This window comes from Parasteatoda tepidariorum, chromosome 1 (genome assembly GCF_982258835.1).
Source record: "Parasteatoda tepidariorum strain Cologne lab strain chromosome 1, Ptep-v5.0, whole genome shotgun sequence".
In the NCBI taxonomy this organism is placed as follows: Eukaryota; Metazoa; Arthropoda; class Arachnida; order Araneae; family Theridiidae; genus Parasteatoda; species Parasteatoda tepidariorum.
Window position 1 is genome coordinate 2,869,627 of NC_141755.1, and position 18,474 is coordinate 2,888,100.

Sequence of the window (18,474 nt, forward strand, 5' to 3'; positions counted from 1 at the left end):
TTTTTTTATATATATTAAATTTATAGACCATTTGTAATAATTATTTTATTATTAATAATATGAACTATAGGGGAGAATGAGGCACAATGGGCCATCTTTATTTTCTCAGAAATAGCAAATATGTTTTGATTGATTATTTCATTTATCATCGTTGCAACTGGAAGTCCAAAAAGAGAACGAATAATTTGTAAGAGTTTCAATCATTTCCTGATCACTAAAAACACCTGATAACACCTGATATGATACAATGTAATATCTTATAATCTGTTACTACAGAATCTTCTTAATTATAATTCTTTATTTCATGCACTCATTGTAAATATATTTACATGAATTCTAAGGTCACAGACTAAATGTAGCCATCCTTAAATGAATTTTTTATTATCTATAGCTGTTATTCTGTTGCTATGAAATTGCCAATAATTACTTATTTAAAAAAACTTTTTATGCAAAATTAATTATTTTACAAAACAGCTTAAAATGTGTTGTTCTACCTCGAAAAACATTTAACTTAAATAATGCGCCCTCTGTTTCAGTTAAATAATCAAATGAGATGACAGAGATGCGGAACCCAAATAGTGTTCGACAGAATCCTTGGGTTCCGCAGAAGTGTCATTTGTGTTCCGAGAGTTAAGACGTTTTTTTATACCCAAATATAATTTTTGAAACCTGTAATTAAATTCAAATCTATTCGATAATTCGGTATTTATTTAATACTTTGGTCCTTTTTAAGAAATTATTCAAATAAAATGCATTTTTTCCCCATCCAAGTGAAGTAAAAAGAGCAAAATTTAAAAAATTGCAATAGTATTTCTCACTGTGACGCAATTAATTTTAAAATTCTGTATAAAGTAACTAAATTCAACAGCAGAGAAATACGTTTTCTCTACAACAATTTTCAACAAATACTGTATTTCTTTTTCGTGTTCATTTCCGAACTGTAATTCATCTTGTCTTGTTTTCTTCTCCTTTTTAGCTTTCACATCACAAATTAATACAGAAACTAGACTAGATGCCGCTTCAACCCTGCAAATTTAACAGTCTGGAGTAAAATCTTATTTTAAATCTATTATTTATAAATCAATGAAAAAATTTCATTCTTCTTATTTTCTTTTTTATAACCAGAGTTGAACAGCTGACCCAATACTGAGTTTACGACCATCAATGTTCAACTCCGTAGCCTTGTACTTGTGAACCCCATCCATAAGACATGGAAGCTCCTGGATCACGTATTGGAACAAACTAGCCATCTTGCTGGACTCTTAGATAGAAATTGATCCGATTTTGCGTTACATGGAGAGGCGTTTCATGGATTTAAGTCAAGTCTTGAATTTTCAGCATCATTTTTTTTTCTTATAATTTTATTCTCTCAAATGAAAATTTAAAATGTATGGTAAGTGCAGCATAATCACGAAATATAAGGTGTTGTGATCATTAAATTACTTTTAATTAATGAATAAAATATAGATATCCTTACGCTGTAGATAATAATTATACATTGAAAATTTTGCTGCATTTCGAACATTTTTGTTCTAAGATTCTCTGTCGTCTAGGACAGTGTTCCCCAACCTTTTTATCACCGCGGACCTGTCAACGTTTGATAATTTGAACCGCGGCCCGCTTGGGGGGGGGGGGGGCGTTTATTTTTTATATTTTAGATTATTTTGATTTATTAATTTTAATTTAATTTTATTTAAACATGCCTTCAAAATAAAATACAGTTACACCAAAAAATAAATATAAAGTGATTTAACATTTTAACTTACTAGAACGTTAAATCAATGAGAACCCTGAACTTGTTTTTTTTTTCAATGAGACGGTTCCATCTGGGGGTAATCGTTTTAAAACGTTAAAAAATTTATGTCACTACCTTCGGGAGCCCTTTTTTGTAAATTAATAAAATTTTAATGGAACACAGATATTTTTAATTTTTGGTATAAACCTAGGAATTTAAATTCAGCTACAATGAAATGGGTGGCCCGGTACCATTTGATTCACGGACCGGTACCGATCCACGGACCTGGGGTTGGGGAACACTGGTCTAGGGAACAAACTCTGAATTGCACTTTACTAGTCAAGAAGAAGGATCTACTATATTTGCGTGCTGCTGTTGAATAATTCACGGCGTCTGTGCAAATAAGTTTGTTTTGCTACATCAACTCCCTAATATTCTTTCGTTTTTAAACTAGCCTTATGAGTGGATCATTACAATTACAAAAAATAAAATTTACTATAGGTTCATACCTTAACTAACAATAAAGATTTCGTCCAAAAATAGAACTGTACTGTAATGTTTATATGATCTCTGCTTTCAGGGCCTGTTTACACGATCCAAGTTTTTGAATCCGAGAACTTGGAGGAGTTTCTCTCTCCAAGAAATTGAATACACTATCCAAGTTCTTGAATGTTACTGATGGATCGGAGGAAAAACCTGTTCACATAAAATCATACTTACAAGAATGACATAATATGATGCCTGCTTTTTAGCGTCACACAACTTAGGAAGCTGATTGGAACTGCTCTACTATCATTCATACTTTCTATTCATATCTACTTTCTTGGATCAAGAACTTGGATGATTGTTTACATGATCCAAGCAAAATAAGTTTCCATCTATTTCAATCAATCTTCGTCCAATCAATTTTGAATCGTAGAGTTTAAGGCTGGGGCATAACCACCTAGAGTAGTAGGTGTTGGCAGGGGACTGCCCGGTTTGGAGTGATGTGAGTGAATGCTGGACCCACAAAAGCTGAGGTGCAGAGCAGAAAGAAGATGACTACACTGAACAAGTTTTTTACGGGCCCCTTCGTAAAAGCACTAAGTCTTATGTCTCATGTTTTGTTGAATTGTTAAAGACCCCTTATACAAAATTGTGCATTTTATAGAAATTAAAAAAAAAAAAAATCTTTGTCTTTCACATTTAAATGAACCAATAAGTCATTTACATTTTCTGTAAGAAATTTTAATCGGTCTTTCAGCAATCCCGGGCCCCGTTTCTCACTCACCCTTCCCCTTAAGTACGGCCTTGACTGCATCACATGTAAATTACATTCATAATTTTTCTAAATTGTCATATAAAATGTATACTTTTTTGCTGAAATACTAGTATTTTAAAATTTTTCATCGAGTTAACCTGTATACTCGATTTTACCCCACTAGAGACGCAAAACCGGGTGATTTGATTTTTTCTTAAAAGAAAAAAAATTAAATAAAAAAAAGGGTAGTACATCTACCACTTTTCAGGAATGATATATTGTGCATAACTAAATAATGATCATCTGACAGTTTCTATGTCGAGCAGTTTAGTTCAACATCGTATATATATATATACTATACAATTTAAAAATATAGCGGAAAACATAGTAATATTCATAAAAAGAGGAGACATTATTAAAATGAAATATTTTTTTACAAAATATTTAAACAAATTTTATGTATATCTAATTTTAGGATATCATTAGGCTTAATTTAAACTTATTGCCATTCCATACAAAGAGAAAAGAGACAAAGTAGATAAATTTATTCTATTTGATATTTATTAATAGGAATTAGTTAATCTTAATTTTCGGATCGATAAGAGTTTTAATCATGAAAGTTATTGAGCCTTTTTTTTTTACATTAAGTGATTTTAATGAAGATTAATTGAAACTAAAAATTCAGTTTCTTGAAATTGCATTTAAAAATAAAAGAAATCCATTCATTAATAATTATTTGTAGCATTAAATTATTATTTGTAGTTTTAAAATACTTTTAATTTTAATAAGGATTTAGTTATTTTTATTATTATTGAGGAAAGTAAAAAATATTTATTTTTTCACAGTATGAAGACAATCATTTTGAAGATCTTGTTTCAGTTCAGAGATCTATATAAAGATGATGAATTACCTTATTTATACGTCATGAACCTTCCCAATCTAATTCCATTGAATGAAAGAAACGCAGATTGTAGTGCTGCAGTGCCTTGATTATTATTGTATTGTTAATCATCATCTACTGTTTTTCTGCTGCCTTTGCAGATTTTTAGGGTGATAAATCTTGTCCACTCTCGTTCGAAGGGATGTGTGTGGCTTTCAATTCATCGAGGAATCATCCATGGATTGCTAGCCGATACGAATTCCGGATAGCACAGACAACAGTGCTGACATAAAATATCCTCGGTGGTAGACGGATCATAGGTCCCCTTGCCGTCGGGCTAACCATGGGAAGGGTTCGTGGTTTTCCTCACCATGTAACGCAAATGTGGGTTAGTTACATCAAAAAGTCCTCTACGAAGGTAAACTTCTCCCAATACTGGATCCAGGAGTTCCCTCGACTTTTGGATTGGATAAAAAATGACAAGTCTACGGAGTTGAACCCAGTTGTCGTTGTTGAGTTGTCGTGAACACAAAAAATTGGTTCAACGACGGATATATTAAAAAATAAATGTACAGGGCACACAATAAAAAATGAACCACTTTGAATAACTTTTCATTTAATGATCGGATCTTCACGTTTTACGACACAATCTTAAAGGTTCGAGGGATGATCTCGCCAATTAATTGGCATAGTTTAAAAAGTATATTTTTCAAGTACTATTGAACCGATTTCGCTCAATTTTTGAACTTTGCAGTGTTAAATTACATTCTTTAAAAGGAGGTAAAAAATTGTATCCCTTTCAATTCAAAAATTTTTTCGACAATTATTAAATAAAATAATAAATATTTACTAAAAGCAAATTTTTGCTTGGAATTATTTTTGGATAAACGAATTTTATAATATTGCGAAAAATGTTTCAATTCACTTGAAAAGTTCTCGAGCTGTAGCGATATACGCAAAAAGTAAAATTAGTATTAAGGGGTTCAAACTTTGGATCGCTCTCCAGACCCAACTATTAGAACCATATTTCCCAGATTGCAATTACCACCTATATTTTGAGGATCAGAAATTCGAATCCTTCGAAAATAGGTATATTTATTTAGAGAAAGTAAGTTTTTGTGTCTGATTTTGTAACTTAAAACAGCGTCTGCACCTGATTAATTAGTATATTTGAGGTAACCCCCTATAACCTTAACAATTGAATCCTAGAACATGAAAATCCGATCATGAAATCAAAAGTTAATTAGTGTGGTTAATTGTTTTTTTTTGTGCACTGTACATTTTTTTGCGACTATCTATTACTTCTGTTCAAAAATTTAACTTAGGATTCTGACCTTTTTCTGCAGGGGTTTAGCATAAGCACATACATTTTTTAAACGCAATTACTTTAGTGAAATATTGCAAAGAACTTTTATAATATAATTTTCGTTAGAACTAAAGGTTTAAAGAAAAAAATATTCTATGACGTCTCGCACGTACGATAAAATTCATAAATTTCAGGTTAATGACTTAAAATAACTTTTTCTAAAACCATACTAGCTCAAAGAAAACGAAATATAAAAAGCCTTTTTTAAACTAAAATAAAACTTTCATTTTCGGATTTTTTAAAAAAAAATATTTTGGACTATGAAATATTTACCAATATTTAAGTACTAGATAGAATTTAAGCAACATACCATACTCAAACCAATTACCCAGTTTTACACTCATAGGTTTATTACAAGTCGAGTGATTTTATGTGCCAGATGGAGAAAAAAATGTGAATTGAGAAAAACATATTTAAAGACGAAACTTTAAATAAAATACATTTAATAAAATACCTAAGCTTGTAGACAATTCCAATGAAGATTATGGTGTGTTATTTTCTGTTCTCATTGAGTGGTTTCAGTATTTTTGTTGCAACTTTAGAAGTTTTTAGAATATTATCTTATACTTGGTGTCAAATAGCTGAAACTGAAACAGGTCATAACTCATATGTTTACTGAAAAAGAGAAAATATTGTTAAAAAAAAACAAAAACATTTGGACTCTTTAATAATATCGTTAAATTCTTGAAGTCTGACGCTGTGCTGTTGAAAGCTTTTGTTCTAATGTATGCGCACTCAAAAAACTTTTGGCTTAACAATCTATGATTTTTATAAGAATTTTCTTAATGAACAAAAGGGTTATTTAATATAATACCCTTTGTAGACAATTCCGATGAGGAAAATAGTGTGTTATTTTCTGTTCTCAATGAGTGGTTTGCAGTATTTTTGTTGTAACTTTCGAAGTTTTTTGAATATTATCTTATACTTGGTGTCAAATGGCTCAAACATTTATCTAATGTACATTGAATATTTTACTGTCATGTTCCCTATTGCACAAATATTTTACAGGTATTTAACTGATTAATATTGAATATTTATCAGATAGGTATTGTGCGTCTGAAAATTAATGACTAATGACAGAACTATCAGTGTCAGCAGGGCCTGATCTAGAATTCCGGAGGCTGTAGGTATAGAACTGAACTGTTGAGGCCCTACAGGTCGTGGCTTTAATCCAAATTTACTTCTTGTTTATTTACGAAATGTTTTTAGTTATTAAGTACATATTTTTTTCTATCGTTAAGATCAGACGTTCCGAATTGGGATTCGAATCTGGGAGCTTCTTGGCAACCATCTGTATCATAGGGTACAGATTTTATTTGTTATCATCTCTTTTCTTTTTTTCTATAGTCTTAGAGAATATAAATTTTCTGTCAGAAAGTTACAGAATTATTACGATTTTTAACAGGAAATGATCGAAAATATAAAGGAAAATGGTCGAAATTTTGAATGCAATTTCATCTCATCACAGCACAGACGCGAAAGAGAGTCACGTAAAATGCGGTACATTATTTATTTGCTTTTAAACATTGATTTTTTAAAGCTTTTCTTCTCAAGGTGGGCTTACTTTTTAAATAAATGAGAGTCCCGTATCCCTTGTGAACTTATTGCCGAATAATTTTTTTAATATCCCTTTTACTTTGACGTTAGACTTGCTAGGTGGCATCTTTTGATTTCCTTGCATTCAGCGCTTAGTAACGTTTGTGTTCGGAATTGTATTATTATCAATTTTTGAGGCTAAGCCTTACTCTGTTGTAGTTCAGTTGAGATAAATATTGTAGTTAACATTCTTTCAGATACCCGTTAGGATAGAATGGGTCAGTTCCCTGACACAGAGCTCTTGGAGACCGCTCCAAATTGTTGAGATGGTGCCATTCGGAAGAAGAAAAAAAAGAAAGAAAAAAACTGAAAAGTTTCATCGATTTTCATAACAGAAGAGTGGATAAATTCTTTTCTTGTCTTTTTGTTATGTTTGAACGATTTTGTGAAGAATTCAAATGTTTTGAAATTAAAATGCTCAGTAGAGTACAAAATAATTCCTAACACTGCACCGACAAAATTTTTTGTCCCCTTTTCATCAAAATAAAAATTCATGTAAAATACGCATTTAGAAATTCAGAATTTGATAGGAGCATTTAAAATAGAAGGATCAAACCATAGTAAGTAGGAACATTTCTTAAATTTGTAAAAACCATGAATTTTTTTGTATCTTTCTTTTAGATTTTAGATTTTTTATTGTAGTTTAATTTTCTGAAAGAAATATTTAAAATATTGATAGAAGAATTATTATTAAATAATAATTACGTCATGTGAATGTTGTTGTAGTTCATTTACGTCACACTAGAGCTGCATAATGGGCTATTGGCGACGGTCTGTTAAACATCCCCGAGGATGATCCGAAGACATTCCATCCTAATTTTGATCCTTTGCAGAGGGGATGACACCCTCACTTCGGTAGTCCGACGACCTGCACGCTAGAACAGTTTAACGAGGACCCATACCTCACACCCTCAGTCCCTACGCTGACTGATCCAAGTGATCACCCACCCTCACACTGACCGCAGCCAGTGATGCTTGACTTCGCTGCTAAGATGTGTGCTAACAAAATTGTTGAGGTTTGAGTTCGAGATTAGTTAGATAGTTTGAGTTTTCTGTGCTGGCAACATCTTCTTGTTTTTTATATTCATTTTGATGTAAATAAAAGTTAAGTTTTCAGTTTGTTCTATGTGACTTTTAGTCTAATTTACTCTCAACAGAGTCGAAATAACTCGGTAAGTCATACTGAACTTGTTTTAATTACTTTCGTCATAAATCTGAATTGGAATGGCAACTGGTAGTGAAAAACTTGTAATATTTAAACGCAAACGAACAACGCTACGTACCACCATTACGAAACTAACGAAGAAATTGAACGATGCTGCTAGTACACAAACTGAAAAGGAATACAATATTGAACGTTTACAATATAAAATTAAAGAATTAACCTTGGCAGACGATGAAATACATTATTTTTTAAATAATGAAGAATATCAGGAAGACATAATAGAATGCGAAAGATACACAGAATATGCTCATTTGGCGTTATTTAATTTCAAAAGAACAGCGAATCGGAATACGAATTTAATTTCTGAAACATTGCCAACAGCTGCCAATATAAATAATTTTTCAGCTTCGCCTTCAAATGTTATAGTAAAGTTGCCTACAATAAAAATAAATACGTTTAACGGCGGCGAAATTGAAGAATTCCATAGTTTTTGGGAGCGTTTTGAAAACTGTATCGACAAAAACGAAAGTTTATCGCTGATTGACAAGCATGTTTTTTTGCGGGGATATTTAGATGGAGAAGCAAAACGAATTGTTGATGGAATTAATATAACTGTAGAAACATATGCAACAGCAAAGGATATTTTGAAATCGAAATATGGCGATAAAGATAAAATAATACAGGCTCATCTCGATTATTTAGAAAACCTAAAACCTGTCAAAAATCAGTCTCCAGCAGCAATAAATGAGTTATATATTGATTGTAATCGAAGAATACAGGCTTTAGATGCTTTAGGAGAAAAAACTCAAGCATACGGAAGAATTTTGGCTCCTAAAATACTTCGTGCTTTTCCTCATGAAATCTGTCGTAATTGGATTGTACATGCCAAACGTGAAAATTTTGCTGAAAGCGATATTTCAAAATTAATGAAATTTTTATCAGAAGAGGTCGAGGGATCAATTACTGTAAGTAATATTAAATGTTCACTAGCTCCAGACTATCCTATTAAATCTTCCTTAGAAAATTTTAATGTGAATTCTAAATCAGTTACCAAAAGTAAAATAATGTCACCCTTTTGTCCCTTCTGTGAAACTGTCGGACATTAACCTCAACAGTGCAATGTTGTATTGGACATAGACGTGCGCATACAGAAATTGAAGACTAGTAATAGATGTTTTTTGTGCACTAACCGAGGACATACCAAAAAAAATTGCACCCGTAGAGAAAAATTTGTCTGTTCCAAATGCAAGAGAAAACACCATACATCAATATGCAAACCTCTAACCAATGAGCAGCCTGCTGCTTCATCTTCAAATAAAATTGATGTATCGTCTTCCAGTTTCGTTCATTTGCAAACTGCACGAGTTTTCATAACTGGGCCCACTGGCATTACAAAACTGACACGTTGTCTTTTGGATGGTGGAAGTCAATCTAGTTTCGTTTCTTCTAATCTTGTGGATACTTTAAAACTTCCAATAATTTCAACCAGACATTTGGACATTCAAGCCTTCGAATCCCCAGCTAATGTTGGCTACATGCAAAGACAAGTCAAATTTCAGTTATCAAGTATCTGGGACAAATCTAAAGTTAATGTTACTGCATTTGAAAGCTCCAACAAATATGCATCACACCTACCTTCATCAACGGATGTTTCACTCTTTGCTAAAAACAAGCGAATGAAACTTGCTGATCCAGATGATTCATTGTCGAACTTACCAATTGATATTTTAATCGGTGCAGATTACTACTGGATTGTTATGAATTCTGAAGCTCCAGTCAGGTTGTCGGATTCTCTGGCTTTGGTCCCATCAAGTTTTGGTTGGATACTTAGCGGAACTCGATCACACGCGACAGTTTCCTTCATTTCAACGGTTCATAATGTTGATGTGGATACTTCAACTCAGGAATTAGACAATGTGGTACGAAATTTCTGGAACTTAGAGAGCATTGGCATACAACCAACACAAGAAAAAATAAGTCCTCACAACTCTGAACTCTTAACGAACTTTCATCAATCTTTTGAAATCATCGATGGTAGAAGAGTTGTAAAATTGCCTTGGAAACCAGAAGTTCAACTTTCGTCGAACAATTATGAAGTCGCAATTCAACGATTTAAATTTTTAACAAGGAAAATGCATGCAAATTCAGAATTCAAAGAAAAATATATTGAGCACATGCAAGATTACATTGATAAAAAACACATTGAAGTTGTCTCAGAAACACATAATGAGGAACGTTTATTTTACTTGCCCCATCACGCTGTAAAGAAAATCACAAATGGAGAAACTAAGTGGCGTATAGTTTCCGATGCATCTTCACATTCTCCAGGTCACCCATCTTTGAACGACGCTCTTGAAGTAGGACCAAATCTTCTTCCTGATATCTTAGCCACATTGTTGAGATTTCGACTTTCTAAAATAGCAATCACTAGTGATGGGCGACAAGCATTTCTGCAGCTGATTCTAGCAGAAGAAGACAGAGATGCAACACTATTTATGTGGTACAATACATATACTCCTGATGGGAAACTCTGCACTGTTCAGTGCAGAGTTTCAGTTACAATGTTATCTTCAAAGATAACATTGTAACTTACCGATTCACACGTCTTCCATTTGGACTCGTCTCTAGTCCATTTTTATTAGCAGCTTCTCTTCGTGAATTGGCTTCAAAACACAATCATATCCTACAGCAACTAGACACGTTGAGAATAACACCTATATGGATGATTTTGTAACGGGAACGCCTACGGATACTGAAGCTCTGATTCTTTACCAGGAACTGCAGCAACTTACATCACTTATTAGCCTACCATTAGACAAATGAACTACAAATTCTAAGATTTTGAAAGATATGTGGAAACAAGAAAACGTCTCGTTTAAGGATATTACGCAAGTCTTGGGTGTTAAATGGGATACTAACAGTGATGTTTTTCAAATTGATGTGCAGACAAAAATTGTTCAAGCATGTAAAGAATCAGTAACAAAACGCTTACTACTGAAGTTGATGTCAAAGTTTTACGATCCTCTAGGCTTGTTTGCTCCAGTTACAGTGGTTGTGAAGATATTGTTTCAAGATACAAGGCTTGGTGGTATTCAGTGGGATGAACTATTACCTCCATCTGTAGCGCATTAGTGGCACAAGTGGATAAATGAATTACACTATCTGAATGAAATATGCATCCCAAGATGGATTGGCTTTTCCGAAAATTCCGACATTACCATACATGTGTTTTGCGACGCTTCGGAACGTGCATATGGTGCTTGCTTGTACGCTCGTCACGCAGATGATATTTCTACAGAGATCCATCTCATTTGCAGTCGAAATAATATAGCCCCAATCAAAAGGGTCACCCTTCTGAGACTTGAATTGTTAGCTGCACTACTAGGAGCTCACCTACTCCAGTATTTTTGCAAGGAAACGAACATGAATTCCCACACTGCCATACTATGGAGCGATTCTACTGTAGCTTTAAGTTGGATAAAGGGAAATCTCAACCTTTGGAAAACATTTGTCTGCAACAGAACAACAGAAATTCTTCAAAACACTACTTCAGCACAATGGCGCTACTGTCCCGGTACAGATAACCCTGCGGATCATCTTACACGTGGTACCTTTCCATCACAATTATCGATTTTAGAATCTTGGTGGCACGGCCCGAAATGGCTAAAAAAATGATCCAGAAACTTGGCCTATCAAAGTTTTATCTACACGTACACAGCCTTTAGTTGAAGCTGAATCACAAAAAACCAAATTTCAATCCTCCTACGTTGCAACTGCAGAACCCATCATAGACATATCTCGTTATAGTTCTTACACGAAACATCTTCGTGTCACTGCCTGGATTCTACGTTTTGTATACAACTGTAAGACTCAGCAACGCATAACTCATGAACTGAATTGTAATGAAATAGAGAAAGCTAAGAACTATTGGATACAAACTGTACAGAATCAATGTTTCTCAGCTGAAATAAATGCCTTAAAAGCTGAACTTCCCCTGCCGAAAAAATCCAAAATTTCCTGTTTCAATCCCTTTCTCGAAGATAATTATTTGTGCCTTGGGGGAAGGCTGCAATTTTCAAACATTTCTTCTGATACTCGACACCCTTTATTGCTCGATGGTAAACACTATTTTGTCCACCTTTTGATCCAGCATACCCACATACGACTTCACCATTTAGGCGTGCGTATAATCCTGTCCGAGTTACGTTCGACCTTCTGGATCTAAAAGGGACGTCAAGTTATAAAGCAAGTAATTCACAAATGCCTACCTTGCAAGCTGTCCAAAGCGAAATACGGAAAACAAATCGAAGCACCTTTACCTCCTGACAGAGTTGTACCTTCTGCTCCATTTACTACCACAGGAATTGATTTTGCTGGACCTGTGAATATTCGATGTTTGAAATCAAGAGACACAGCCTACATATCACTATTTACTTGTGCAACAACACGTGCATTACACATTGAACTTGTGTCGGATCTTACCACAGACAAATTTCTTTTGGCACTACAACGTTTTGCTGGCCGCAGAGGACTCCCACACACAATCTATACCGACAATGCTACCACTTTTCATGCAGCAAATAAGGACTTGATTCTGTTATGGCAAGTTCTATCATCAGCTAAAACTTAGCAATATTATGCCCAAAATGGCATAACTTAAGAAATTTATCGCCCCACGAGAGGCTTGGTAGGGAGCCTGGTGGGAATGCCTAATAGGAGTTGTCAAGCGATGTCTACGAAAGGTACTCGGACGAGCACTTCTTGACGAGGAAGGTCTGTCCACGGCCCTCATTGGAATAGAAGCCGCTCTGAACAGTCGACCATTGGTATACGAAGGTGGAAAAGATGACAGTTCCACAGCCTTAACACCAAGCCATTTCTTGACAGGACGAAAACTAACGGCCATCCCATCCAGCCCAAATAACAACACAAAGCTAAGAAAAATCTACAAGCAGCAGCAGGACTTACTCGACTGCTTTTGAAAAAAATGGTCCAAGGAATATTTGCTTCAATTGCGGTCATTTCATCAAGTTCGTAATCAGGACAATATCATTAACGTTCGAATTGGCGATATTGTACTTTTACAAGAAGATGTCCGACCACGGCATGTGTGGAAGAAAGCTAGAGTGGTGAACTTAGAGCATGAAGGACGAGATGGAAAAATAAGATCCTGTGAGCTGAGAGTTAATGGTCACAATATAACCCGTCCGGTAGCTCTGGTCATCCCCCTCGAGGTCGACCAGGATGGGGAGAATGTTGAGGTTTGAGTTCGAGATTAGTTAGATAGTTTGAGTTTTCTGTGCTGGCAACATCTTCGTGTTTTTTATATTCCTTTTGATGTAAATAAAAGTTAAGTTTTCAGTTTGTTCTATGTGACTTTCAGTCTAATTTACTCTCAACAGAGTCCAACAAACATGTTCTTTTATTGGTTTTATTATACGTTACTGTGAGACACATTTTTTAAATAATACAAGGGGTGATCAAATGAAAAGGTACGAAACGACGTAAAAACGTAACAATTAAATATTTGCATATTCCGCTATGGGAGAACGTAGCGAGACATCTCGGGATGCGATTGGAGTCTCTGACTGGGATCGGAGCATGCGCTGGTGCCCGCATGAGCAGGAGAGAGCATAGGCTCTTATCAAAAGCGGCGTCCAAATGATGCGGCTGTCCGTATGAGGACAGGATGGCGTTCGCGTTGCAAAATTCGACGATTGAGGAGCAGCGAGGTGTTATCCGATTTCCTCGAGCACAGAAAAACCATTACCTCCGATGTGTACTGTGAGACACTCTAACGCCTACACAGGTCCATCAAGAACAAAAGACCGGGGCTACTCACGTAGGGTGTGGTTCTGCTCCACGATAACGCGCGTCCACACGTCTCCAGACTCACACATATGGAACTGGCCATGTTCAAGTGGGAGACGTTGGACCAACCGCCCTACAATCCGGACTAGTCGCCCTGCGATTTCCATGTGTTTGGTCCACTGAAGAAACACCTGAAAGGGAAGCTCTTCAACTCGGACGACATACTCAAGGACGCTGTGAAGGACTGGATCTCGTCAAGACCACAGGAATTCTGGGAACAAGGAATCCTGCGGCTTGTTCATCAGTGGGATCGCTGTGCACAGGCCTATGGTGTATATTTTGAATAAAGTCTACATTTGTACCCACCGTGTCGTTTCGCGTACCTTTTCATTTGATCACCCCTTGTAACATTTCTCTTTTTATGTTTTAAAGGACAAAAAAAAAGAAACATGCATGATAACCATAATCGTTGTATATTTATGAACTCATAGCATGTATTTTAACTATCTTAGGTAGGAATCTCTCTAACTTAAACTTGTATTTAATTCAGATTGCGTCTTCCACAATCTTTCCTCGAACGCTGTTAGATGATGCATATTTTTAAATCTGACACGTGAACCTCCATTGCTTATTTGAAATAATCTGGATGCCTTACTATATTTTCCTTACGTGCAGATTTGCCTTCCTTAGTGTAGACTTATTTTTCACAAGTTAATAGTTCTGTCAGCGGTATCTTAGACATAAATACTGCATCGTATCATTTTGGGAAAAAAAGGCACCAAGCCTCTGTTTTGTGAATCGAGATTTGACATTGATTACAACCATTAGAGATATCTACGTGACCATTCGAGATTTGATGATCCGAATGTCTCAATTTTTCATTGACATGTCAGACATCAAAAATGTCCATCCTAGTGATAGAATTATAGTCAACTGAAGGAATTTTTTACACAAGTGTTAAATATCACGGTTAGTTTATACTTTTGTTTCAAATTATTTATTTATGACATAATAATGTTATATGTAAAAATATGTGTCGCAAAAGAGAGATTACAGTCGACACATCTCGCATCGACACATCTCGCATCATCCTTTTTTATTATTGTATAATTGCTCGAAACTAAAATTTCTTATTAATTTTTTTAAGGAAAAATAGATAAGATTTTTATTTTATTTTTCAGAATATGCTATGAAATATAACCAGTCTACTAAAATCGGATGAAAATTCAGGTGTGCAAGCTCTAACCATAGTTGAAAACATGGTTTAGGCCTGGTTTCTTAGGACAGGACGCCGTCAGCTGGAAATCAGCGCTAACCTCTGATTGGTCCATTTGTGAGTTTGATAGTATACGTCATCGAACGCTCATCTTGAACTACAATTGCCGTCCAACTCAACTGCAGTTGGATTACAACGTGACGTTAACCACAGAAGCAATGGCGGACAACATCTAACAGCACATTAAAATCAGCCAAGATTTTGATTTTGACATTAAACATAGCTTCTTCATTAAACATAGCACTCTTCATTTAGCTCAGCTATAATGTGTTTTTTCTTGGACAAAGTCATTATTTGTTCTCTAAAACACTGGTCGACAATAACAAAATCAATACAAATTCAAAATAAATATTTGTTTACGTTATTAACGCATGCGCAATGAGAGATAATGTCTGCGTTGGACCGACTGCTCACGCTGAGCTAACAAAAAAGTATTTTTTTGGCGTCAGATCTACGTCAACTTTCCGCTGACGCCCAGATAAGGCGCTAGTTCTAAGAAACCAGGCCTTGAGCTAACAAACCAGTATTTTGTTGGCGTCAGCGTGACGTTTACGTCCCGCTGACGCCCAGATAAGGCGCTTGTCCTAAGAAACCAGACCTTAAGACGCATTTAAAGCATTAAATTACAAGGCAAATTAGCTCATCGCGCAAAAAGGAAAAAATAGGAAAAGGAAATGAAGTTCCAATTTAGAAATTTTAAGCAAATTATAAAAACATTAAATTCAAATCTAGACTATAAAAATATGTTTAACAACAAAAATAAATAAATTTCTTTCAAAGTTGAGTATTAGTATAAGGGCCTTTGATATAAACCCTAGCTCAATCTTTTTTTGTTTCGTACGTGTTCAAAAAAAGAAGAAAAAGAAACATTATGATATATCTCTAAGGTAATTTAAAACAGTGTTCGCATAGCTATACAGAATACCTAAAAGAGAGAAGATTTTTTTTTTCCTTCTTAAAGACCAACGAAAGGCGACAGAAGCTCCCCAACAAGCCCTACAGAATTGCAATACGGGGTACCGAATTGAGATCATGTCTGTGTGATCCGGTGGAGTCAGGATGGTTCGTTATTACATAATATACAATATCGTTGGATGTGAAGGGAGAAATGTGATGACGTAGATGCGATTACTGTCCGAAAGTAGTTAAGTAGCAAGAAAATGGCAGTTTCTTACTATACAGCGGTACTGAAAATCACCGTAGTTAGTAGCCGGTTATTAGTTAAATTTTACAAAAGCTGAAGAATCTAAAGGAAAATAAATAAGGAAAAAAAATACTTTTTTTTGGGGGGGGGGGTATATTTAAAACTAACGAAAACACTTAAACTTTTCTATATTTTTGTTATTCCTAAAATTATCTTTATGCTTAATAGATACATGTTAAATAGATTTTATATTAAATAGATTACATATATTTATGAATTTGATGTCATCTTTTTAAGTTGAGAGAAGAATAAATACAAACATTTGTTATTTCTGATTGTTGCAACATGAATGCTTTTCTACTAAAATAAATACATTTTTTTTTCTGTTACTAGCAGAATTTATCATAATACTATTTAGTTGCACTTTTTTAAACAATTAGTTGTGCGTAAAGATGTAAATGATCTTAAGTCTTTTAGTTTTAGAACTATAAAGGAATAGAATGAGAAAAAGTGGTTGAAAGTTTATATGTCAATACAGTAGTTTGACTAGTAAGTTTGCATATATTTTTTTGTATCAAGTTTTTTAGCAAATTAGGCATGTAAAGCCCTTTCCTCTCTTTATGCAACGACATTACTTAAAGAGAGAAATAATAATAACAAACATTGATATCCAATCCAATATCCAATCATTAAAGAAACTGGGGGGTTTGGTGAGCTAGAGCGAGTAAAAGGCAGAGCCGACAAGTTTTAAAATCAGTATTCCACTTTCGAATTTTATATGGAATTTTAAACCAATTAATTTGTATTTTCGCCTTATTTCTCTAGATCTGTCATTTTATTATTATGCCCTAAACTTAATTTACACTATAAATTAGAATAAATAAGATTTAAAATGTTTTTATTTTCCTTGAAAAAATACAAATTTTTATTTTCATTTTATAATAGCTTAGTAATCTAATGATAAACAGCAAATCTAACTGACATTTGAATTTTTTTAATTCATTATTCATTTCACAGAAACAGTTTTTTTTCTTTCGTAAATATTTAAACTGACTGAAATTTTCGAAGAATATCAACATTTGAAAACGCCTAACTTTTTTATCCCTTCAAATTTCGATTCCTAATATTTATTTCTGTTTCGTGACAACTGTTAATTCTTTTAAAGACTACGTCTATTTCTTTTCCTTTTTTTATCACTTTAAAAGACTGCAAAAAAGTAACTAAAATATCGCACTCAATTAACGAAGAATGTTTTGAAAAATGAAACTCAATGTGAAGTGCATTATTGCAACATTAATTTCGTTATTCTGTTGAATATTTGAAAAGAGAAATCTTTGAGAGAGAATCAGTAATTTAAAATGTAAACGAAAAAAAAAAATTTTTTTTTTTTTTTCATTATTATTATTTTATTTTACTTGTACTGATTATTACTTCTCGTACTTCCCTTTTCCTGTCTCTTGAGAACATAATTTGAGTTGTATCTTCACTCCGTGCCGATTTAAATTTTTAGTAATATGAATAATGAATACGAGCCTTAATGCAAAATAGAAACACCTAAGAAACTTCCCAGCGATGTGGTTTAATTTATTGAAAAATTCCAAAAACTTAACGAATATGAATGTTGCCATTCTGAAGAGGGTAATAAAGCGAAAGCGACAAAAGAAAACAATAATGAATACTTTTCACTTATAAATGATGATCGTTTTCACTTTTTTCTTCTTCTATTTTATTTTGTTCGGATTCACATAATAGTAAATAAATACGATTTCAAACTGAAAAAGAAATGCATTCGCAATGCAAATTTTACGTCTTCCGTTGCAATTTAGTTTATTTGGTCTGAAACGGTTCAGCAGACGATCAATCAAGATTGTGGCAAAATTCGAATAGCAAGAGAACAACCGTACTTATGGCATGCATTATTCATGCTCTTACTATCGCAGTTCGTGTTTATGTATGCAAATCTGAGGGAACCAAGATGTTTATTAAATTATCACCGCCGCTCGTTATTGTCGCTAACGCTTCCGACCAATGATTTATGCTAAGTAATCTTACCAGTCATGAGCTTGCAGTAATTCCGACTTTTAAAACGGTAATGATAGAAATGGACGCTGACGAAGAACAGTGGCATTTAATATGGGAGGCTTTTCTCATACGCTGCTCCACATTTATGTTTGATAACTCAGCTTAGTCAAAAAGATACCGCCATTTTGTACCACTTAGTAACACAAATGCAGTAATCATATTTTCGCTCCTTCAACTAA

The 18,474-nt window shown here is 34.1% G+C and overlaps 1 protein-coding gene across 1 annotated transcript; it reads left to right on the forward strand.

Moving 5' to 3' along the window:
- Positions 1-6,294: 6,294 nt before the first annotated feature.
- On the forward strand, positions 6,295-10,570 carry LOC147816257 (uncharacterized). The gene is made up of 3 exons (XM_087154686.1): positions 6,295-6,344; positions 9,322-10,016; positions 10,191-10,570. The coding sequence occupies exons 1-3, from the start codon at positions 6,295-6,297 to the stop codon at positions 10,568-10,570; spliced, it is 1,125 nt and encodes a 374-aa protein (XP_087010812.1).
- The last annotated feature ends 7,904 nt before the right edge of the window (positions 10,571-18,474 follow it).

What these genes read in the sequence shown, in the direction of transcription:
- LOC147816257 (XM_087154686.1), top strand. Translation starts at nt 6,295, where the DNA reads ATGACAGAACTATCAGTGTCAGCAGGGCCTGATCTAGAATTCCGGAGG. An exon ending in GATCTAGAATTCCGGAGGCT is followed by an intron (nt 6,345 to 9,321) that starts GTAGGTATAGAA and finishes ATCGTCTTCCAG; the next exon opens with TTTCGTTCATTTGCAAACTG. An exon ending in ATCTTTTGAAATCATCGATG is followed by an intron (nt 10,017 to 10,190) that starts GTAGAAGAGTTG and finishes AACACATTGAAG; the next exon opens with TTGTCTCAGAAACACATAAT.